Source organism: Suricata suricatta, chromosome 5 (assembly GCF_006229205.1).
Source record: "Suricata suricatta isolate VVHF042 chromosome 5, meerkat_22Aug2017_6uvM2_HiC, whole genome shotgun sequence".
Classification (NCBI taxonomy): domain Eukaryota; kingdom Metazoa; phylum Chordata; class Mammalia; order Carnivora; family Herpestidae; genus Suricata; species Suricata suricatta.
The window spans coordinates 742,890-751,200 of NC_043704.1; the positions used below are offsets into that span (position 1 = coordinate 742,890).

General features: G+C 61.0%; 1 protein-coding gene across 1 annotated transcript in view; it reads right to left on the reverse strand.

Moving 5' to 3' along the window:
• Nucleotides 1–4,955: 4,955 nt before the first annotated feature.
• The window catches only part of PCBP3 (poly(rC) binding protein 3), a 59,606-nt gene continuing 56,250 nt past the window's right edge, over nucleotides 4,956–8,311 (reverse strand). The window contains exons 15-17 of the mRNA XM_029940593.1: nucleotides 7,904–8,008; nucleotides 6,564–6,733; nucleotides 4,956–5,654 (exon numbers count right to left, since the gene is read on the reverse strand). Of these exons, the coding sequence (XP_029796453.1) occupies nucleotides 5,618–5,654; nucleotides 6,564–6,733; nucleotides 7,904–8,008 (312 nt within the window). The 3' untranslated portion in view covers nucleotides 4,956–5,617. The remainder of the gene's footprint in view (nucleotides 5,655–6,563; nucleotides 6,734–7,903; nucleotides 8,009–8,311) is intronic.

Here is an 8,311-nt window from a genome sequence, read left to right on the forward strand (position 1 = left end):
GGTCTGACCTCACAGAACCCCGACCCCAGGATGGTTTTAGAGGTTTCTACAATAGACAAAGAAGGTGCTTCTCAGATAAGCTGAGAAAAATGTAAATGGTCAGACTGAAAGGTCCCAACGGCCCCACCGGGGACTCGTGGCGGCTCGCGTCCTCCGCGGCAGGAGCCCACGGTCAAGGACACGCGTCAGGGAGGGGGGCGCCGGGACCTGAAGGGCATCCGGCGGTCACACCCGATCCGGCAGTTACTGCGTTTTAAGGAGGTTCATCCTTCAGGGGTCCTGATAGAAAACGGCCGTTTTCGAGTAACGGAAATGGTCAAACTGAGCTCAGTCGGTTTGTCGGAGCCTCTAGAGAACGTGAACACGAGGTACACAATGGGGTCGGTTCGCTCACAACAGTTGATGGAGAATTTAATCAAACTAATGGGGAACGTTTGTAAAGTGCGGCGGGAAACGGGCACCTGGGGCTCCGTCTGAGTGGCCGACTCCTGGGTTCGGCTCAGGTCATCGTCTCACAGTCGTGGGTTCCAGCCCCTCATCGGACTCCGCGCTGAGTGTGCACAGCCTGCTTGGGGTCCTCTCCCTCTCTCTGTCCCTCCAGCGCGTGTGTGCACACACACTCTCTCTCTAAATAAACAGCCTTAAAAAAATGCAGCAGCAAGACAAACCAGAGGACTTGCTTCTCACCAGCACAGAATTACAAGGAATGGATTTACCTTTCCGCCGGAAACAAGAAAAGACAAGGACAGAAAACAAAGTACATGCGCAGTGGTTTTCCACACGGTGGGTGAGGGCGGCAAAAGGGACCGGGCCGGAGCGGGAGGGAGCAGAGCAGGTCCCCGGGGAGGCTGGAGGGTCTCTGGGCTGTGGCGTGGGTGCGGAGAACGAGACCTCGCCAGCTGCCCGAGAGGGCAGGGGGCTGGGGGTGGGGGCAGGGGGAGGGACAGTGCGGGAAAGCGCAGGGCCGCAGGGGGAGGCCGCTCTCCTGCATTCACAGGGTCCCTTCCGTGCAGGTGAGTCAGGAGGGTCCTCAAGTTAAAGGGGAGGTCCTTCTGGAAGGATGGAGGGGAGGGCGGCCTAGTCGCCCCGATAGAGCAGCTGGTGAACCTGAAGGATCTCCGTAAACGCTCAAAATGAAAACTCCTCAGAAAAGAGTTAAAAATGAAAAGGGCAGCAGCGAGCTGGGCCCGTCGAGGAGTCTAACGAGTGTGTGACCGGAGGGCGCGCAGGCGAGGAGGCAGCGCGCTGGGGGCGGAAGATGGGCCTGAAGAAACAATGGCGGGACACTCCCCCAATCTGATGGACACTGTCAAGCCGCGTAGGACCCAGCGGCTCGAGGACACCAGGCGCAAGCCACCAGGACACCGCGCCAGGCTCAACTGCCCAAAGCCGGTGGTGAAGACTTGGTGAGGGAGGGCGCGTCACGGCGGACAGACCGGCAGAGCTGGCGGCGGGCGGCCTCCCGGGGCCCGGAGCGCATCTGTGACGTGCGCGACACACAAGACGGAGCATCGCGGAGCCAGCCTACGCCCTCTCGGGAGCAAGGGCTAGGTGCGGCTCGGCCTAGACCGCCGGCGCCCGAGGACAGGGCCCCGGCGGGCTGCGCAGCGGACGCCCGAATCTGCGCAAGGAAATGAGGTACTCGGGGGGCCCCGAGGGGAAACACGGACCTTCTCCTAAGTAATCCCTTCTGAACACGTAAGACGTGGGTTTTTACAGAACAATAATGACCACATACGACCTGTGCGTGAACAAAACGTGTGGCACGTTATCAAGAGAGGGCGCTCTCCTCAGGCCCGCGTGCTGCGTGGGAGGCGCCCTGTCACTCGACGGTGGGCGTGACACGTTTGTGACCCTGATTCAAAAATAACAAAATAAAGGGTTGTAGCTGACAGGCCAATTTGGGAGACACAAGAGAATCAGAGAAACACTAAGTGAATCCAGAACACGTCAGAAAATGTCACAAAACAGAGCCTCTGTGGGACCGATAGACAACTGCTACGTGACAGACTCGAATCCCAGTACGCTAATGATCACAATGAGCACAGAGGGTCTGGATATCCCGATAGACAGATGATCCGTTTAGATGAAAAAGCCCAGGCGTAGAGGAGAGTTGGCTTTAACCATAAACACAAACAGCTCGAGTAACGGGAGGACAACGCCCCCTGCGAACACTAATGGCCGAACGCGGGAGCGGCTGTTCCCACGTCCCACAAAGTGGACTGCGGACCGGAAGCCGCCGCGAGGAACGGAGAAGGCCGTCCCGCGAAATCACAGCAGCCAGCTCCTCCGGAGGACACGACACGGAACATCTACGCCCCCAAGAGCAGCGTTCCAAAACAAACAAAGCGAAAGCAGAACTCTGAGGACAGACGACAAGTTGGCGCCGAGCTGTGCCGTTTGTAAGATACAGGACTGACACACGCACACCAGTTTTGCTGCCCTGCCCTTGCTCGTGCTGTCAGATCACTCCACAAGTTCCACACCGTCCTAATCAAAACCGCAGCACACGTTTTGCGTGGAAAATTAGCCACAGATTCCTACATTCATATGGAAACGCCAAAGGACCTAGAAGAGTCAAAACAACCTTGAAGAGGAAGAACAAGTTTGGAGGATGATCACTACTCGGTTTCAAGACTCCTGGCAGGGCTGACGTGATCGGGGCCGGGTGGTGAGAGCAGAAGGACAAACAACGGAGCGGTGGGACAGAGCAGAGGCCCAGAGCAGGCCACACGTACACGGAGGGCCGCTTCCGGATAAAGGTGCAGAGACGATTCGGTGGGGGATTAAAGTCACAAAACTTCTAGAAGAAAATATAGAAGAAAATCTTTGTGATCCTGGGTTAGTCAAAGATTCCTTAGATACGACACTGAAAACACTGTCCATGAAAGAACAGACTGATAATTCAGACTTCATCAAAATCGAAAACTTCTGTTCCAAAGCCATCACGGAGAGAATGAAAACACAAGTCACAGACTGGAAGAAAATATTTGGGAAGCATATTTCTGGTAGAGGACTCCTAGCTAGAATATATCACGACTCCCCGGGGCGCCTGGGGGCTCAGTTACGCGTCCAGCTTCAGCTCAGGTCACGATGTCCAGTACATGGGCTTGAGGCCCGCACCAAGCTCGGAGCCTGGAGCTGGATTCCGCGTCTTCCTCTCTCTCTCTGCCCCTCCCCACTTGCACTCTGTCTCTCTCTGAAATAGATAAATGTTAAAAAATAAAAAAAGAAGAGAATATATAAAGATTCTCAAACTTAATTTAAAAAACACAATAAGAAATAGGCAAAAATTTTGAACACACACTTCAGCAAAGAAGGTGTAGGTGCCAAATAAGCAGCAGGAAGGAGGCTCAGCATCACTGTCATCAGGGAAATGAAGACTGAGGCCACAGTGAGCTGCCACCTCAAGCCCTCGGACGGCTGACGGGAAAAAGACTGTTAGTGACTGTCCCTGAGGACGTGCAGCCCCGGGGACGCCGTGTAACATGGCACAGCCACTTGGCAAGCAGTGTAGACGTTTCCTGCAAAGTGAAACAACACGTCCCACAGTCCGGTCACTCCACTCGCGGGTGTTTACTTGCCCAAGAGGAAGGGAAGGACGCGTCCGCACAGAGACGCGCATGGGAGCATGTGGGCCGCTGACACCACCTTGCCGAGGTTGGGGGCCACTCCCCGGGGCCCAGCTCCCTGCGGTGCGGGGGACCCCAGGGCCGGTGACACGTGGCCACTCAGGCTCTCTCTTCCTGACTTCTGCCGGGTGTCCCGTGTGGGGTGCACCGCGATGCTCCCCAGGTCACTCCTGGGCTCCTGCTTCCACGTGTCTCTGGCCTGGACTCTGGCCACAGGCCTCAGAGCCCGGCTCTCTATGGCACCCCCAGCAGTCCCAGCTGAGTGCCCGCCCCCGGCCGCTGCCACAGCCCCTCTTTCTAGAGCTCAGACCAAGGCCTTCCCACCTGCCTGGACCCTCTCGTTCACAGCCCACTTCGGATCTGTTGGGAATCCTGTTAGTTCTTCTCCAAGATGTCTCCGGAACACGGTGCTCCCTGGCCCAGGACGCCACCTTCCATCGGTCGCCGCAGCCTCCCTCCCTCAGCCGGCCCCATGGGGGACACTCCAGTGCCCCCTGCCCACCTCTCACACGCACGAGCTCCCGGTCCCTCCACCTGCTCTTCTCCAGGACGTCCCCCTCTGACCGCTCCCCACCACAGCTTTTCCGTGTCCACGGCGCTGTCCACCTTCTAAGACACGTACTCAGCCCGTCTACTGGCCACCCGCTGCCCCAGCGCTGGGGGGGGGCCTGTGTGCACCATGTCCCCATCAGCTCCTGGGCCCGCAGCCCCAGCCTCGGCCAGGGGCCTCTGGGAGGACGTGTGTCCAGATGGTCTGGGCACACAGGGCAGATGGTCCCCCCTGCTCAGGGATGCCCTGCTCAGTCTGCGGAGGCCCAGCGGCTCTGCCTGGGGGCCTGGTTCCTTCACGGTCTGCCGTGAGGGACTGTGGGGGCGTGGGTGTCCACGGCGGCGCCTGTGTCCCGCCCGGGGCTTCGGTGTCCGGAAGAGGCACAGTGGGCTCTGGGGGTGAGCCCAGGTGAGTGCACCTGCTCTGGGGGTGAGCCCAGGTGAGGGACGTACGTGTTGCACAGTGAGCGGAGCAAGCAGCTCTGCAGGGGTGCGTCGTGCCCACTCTCGGGCTGGGCGTGGCTCCTGTCACCGTGCGCGGCCCGGCCCCGCAGCCCGTGGTGGTGGGAGAGGTGAGTTCTACCAATTAGAAATGGTGTTTCCATTATCGGGATTGGAAGTTCTGCAAAAGCGGCAAAGCCAGACATTTGAGGAGGGCTGGGCAGGAACGAGATCCTGATCTGGGTAAGGAGCCAGCAGGCGGCCACCAGGGGCGTGTGCCCGTGCTCGTGCGGGCCGGAGGGGGTGGAGGGCACAGACAGGATCCAGAGCCAGTGGGGGGCAGCGCACAACATTTATTGAACTCCGCCGTGGTGCAGAGGCGCTTCCTGGCCAGCCACCCCGGAAGTCGCCTCGGGGCCCACGTGTGCGTCCCCAGCACTTGACGTGACGACTCAGTGAGGTCAGGACTCCAGCACCCCTGCCTCACCCGCGCCGTGGGTCAGGACCCCATCCTCCAAGCTGCTCCCCGCCCCCCGCACAGGCTCTGGGGAGCAGAGTCAGCACGGGGGTGGGGGCCGCCGGGCGGGTGCGAACCCGCTCAGAGCAGCCACAGTTCTGGGAGAGACGGCTTGTGGGAAGTGCTGTCAGATGTCAAAGCAATTCTCAAACAGGTACATGGACACTAAGGGATGGTATTTCTAAAATGTCACAGATGAGAATGCCCCCAGAGCATTTAAAATAATGAACACCGCATGCCAATGCATGAACAGACGGGCATAAATTAATTCCCAGAGAGGGGTCGGGGACAGAGCCTGGAGCCGACACACACAGAATATAGATCTGCTTTGTTGGTGTGTGTAAGTCTACGGCATATAACATCTGGTAGTAAAGAAAACCTCTATTTATATTTGCGACGCAGGGCAGGTGGGCGGTCTGTACAGAGTGTGCGAGCCGGGTGGGGGTCAGGTTCGCGGAGCGGAGGCCGCTGGGCACGGTTAGAGTGCGCCCATCCCAGTGACCTCAGACGTCAGCCTGGAAGACACAAAGGCACAGAGAAGATAGGTCACAATGTTCTCATACAACGGTTCCAGAAGCGAAAGGTTCACCCCGTGTGCGCGCGTGCGTGCGTGTTTAGGTTTATTTATTTTGGGAGAGAGAAAGGAAGCAGTGGCGGGGCAGAGAGGGTGGGAGAGAGAGAATCCCAAGCAGGCTCTGCACTGTCAGCACAGAGCCCAACACGCGGCTTGAACCATGAGCTGTGAGATCACGACCTCAGCCGAAATCAGGCGTCAGACCCTCAACGGGCTGAGCCCCCAGGCGCCGCGGCCCCGTGTGTTTTCATAGCCTTTGTCGCAGTCTCCCTCTTGCCTGTGACAGATGTGTGGCCAGGACTAGAGACCAAGGCAGGGCGGAGGGAGGAGGAGCCACCAGGGCCCAGGCCGGCAGGGCCTGCCTTTCCTGCCACCACATCAGCGGTGTGACAAGAACCACACGGACAAGCACGGCCACCACCGTCTGTGCGCAGGGGCTCCGGTGTCCCCTTGCCCGAGCAGCAGAGGCGGCCCCCCGAGAGCCCGGACACTCTGAGTTAAAGAGGGGGTCCTCCCTCCCTGTGCGGTCACGTGTTCTCCGACACCCCGGGCAGGGCAGCCGAGGGGCGCGGGGGAGCAGGGGGCCAGGGCCGAGTCCTCTGAAACCACGTGACGAGCCAGCCAAGGGTACGGCTGGCCCCGCCTGCCCGGAAATGCTCCAGCCTGTGACGCTCCAGGTGAGAGGTCAGGTGTGAACGTGCAAAGGGGGTGTGGGGACTGTCTCCATCGCGCCCACCCCCACGCCCAGCCAGGAGAGGGAAGCCCCCAGGGGGGCGGGGCCTGGTCCGGGCTCCCGCCGGGGCGCACCCTGTCTGCCGGCGGCGCCGGGCAGGGCCTCGCGAGCGCGCACCTGGCGTTGATGAGGTACTGGGCGAGGCTGATGTTGGCCGGGGTCCCCGTGATGGTGATCTGGCGCTCCGACGACCCCTCTGTGGCATTGGCGATTTTGATCTGAGCTCCGGACATCTGTCGAATTTCATTGATCTTGGTCCCTTGGCGTCCAATTATGCAGCCTATTAGCTAGAAAAAGGACGGAGGGCTTCCTTCACGAAGCGCCCCCACCCCAGCCGAGCGGGCACAGGGCCCCGCAGGGGCCCGGGGACAGCGGAGCCTCGGGCGCCCCCTCCAGGAACTCCAGGCTGCCGCCGTGCGGGGCCCTGCCTGGTACCCCCGCCACTGCGGTCCTGACAGGTCCGCAGGCCGAGAGGCACCTGGGGTGTCACCTGCCCTCGTGTCCTCCAGGGCCCGGCACGGGGAGCACGCAGCTGGCTGCGTCCTCGGGTGGAGGAGTGTTTGTCTGAGGCCAGATTAAAGCTCGCTGCTGCCCAGAACCTGCCCTGGATGAACCTGGGGAAAGTCTGAGGGTGCAGCGGATGCTCCCTGTCCTTCCCACCGTGTGACCCATTTAGAGGGGACGCAGTGACCTCCGGGCACTCTGGGCTGTGTGAGGAGTGGGCGGGCGTCCAGAATTACGCGGTCAGCAGGACCAGAGCCAGGGCTCCTCGGGACGCAGAAACAGCCACACGTGGGGCTGGATGGCAGCCTGAGGTGTAGACCAGCTCTCTGTGGGGGCCCACACCGCGGTGTGGGGGCAACGGGCCCTAGAGAGGCCCCCCGGGGGGGCAGCTGGGCCCACACACGGGGCAGGGCGGCCCGGGGCAGCTCTGAGCTCTGGTGCGGCCGGTGTGCAGGGAGGAAATCCACTGACAAACGACACACCTCAGGACCCAGGCAGTGACAATAGCTCATGTAGACACAGGTGCATCTGAACTCGCTCTTGTCCCTAAGTGACCTTCAGCATCTCAGTTCTGCTCTCCTTTCCTGGGTTAGGTCGGCTGCCTCACTGCACCGTCAGGGTCTCCAGTCTCCAGAGAGACGTCCCTGCTCCAGAGCTGCCCAGCTTCCTCCACTTCCTGGCCCATCTCCCCAGGCCCCGCCCACTGCACCCCGTGGCCCCGCCCACCGTGCCCAGGCCCCACCCACTGCACCCGTGGCCCCACCCTCCGTGCCCAGGCCCCGCCCGCCATGGCCATGCCCCACCCACTGCACCCCGTGGCCCCGCCCACTGTGCCCAGGCTCTGCTCAGCTCAGAAGAAGGCCGAATAAGAGGAAGGGACTGTCATTAGTGACCCAGTTTCCGTACAGGCTCAGAGGAGACGCCCCAGGGCAGAGTGTGGCCCCTACACCCACCACGTGGGTGAAGACTCGGGGCTGCTGGGAGCCAGGCTGCTCGAGCACTGTCACGTGGGGTCGGGAGCCCGGGGAGCAGAATCCGTCTCCCCTGGAGGACGCAGGAGCACGTCATGCATGAAGGATCCGGGCCTGCCGCCGGCCACCGGGGCCCCGACGAGGGCGGTGTCTCCTCGGGGAGGGTGGGTGGGGTGGTCCCTTCCTCTGGCCCTACGCCTCACTCCTCGCCTGCCCCGCTGCTCATCTCTGGCCCCACGAACGAGGGGCCGGCCCCCTGAAGCCACAACTCCGTGCTTCTCTTAAGGAAGAGGCAGGACTCCTGCCCAACTGGTTCCAAGGGCAAAGCAGTGAAGGGACTCAGTTCTAGGGCTGAAAAGGCGTGACGACATGTGAGCTGGGAAGGCCGGG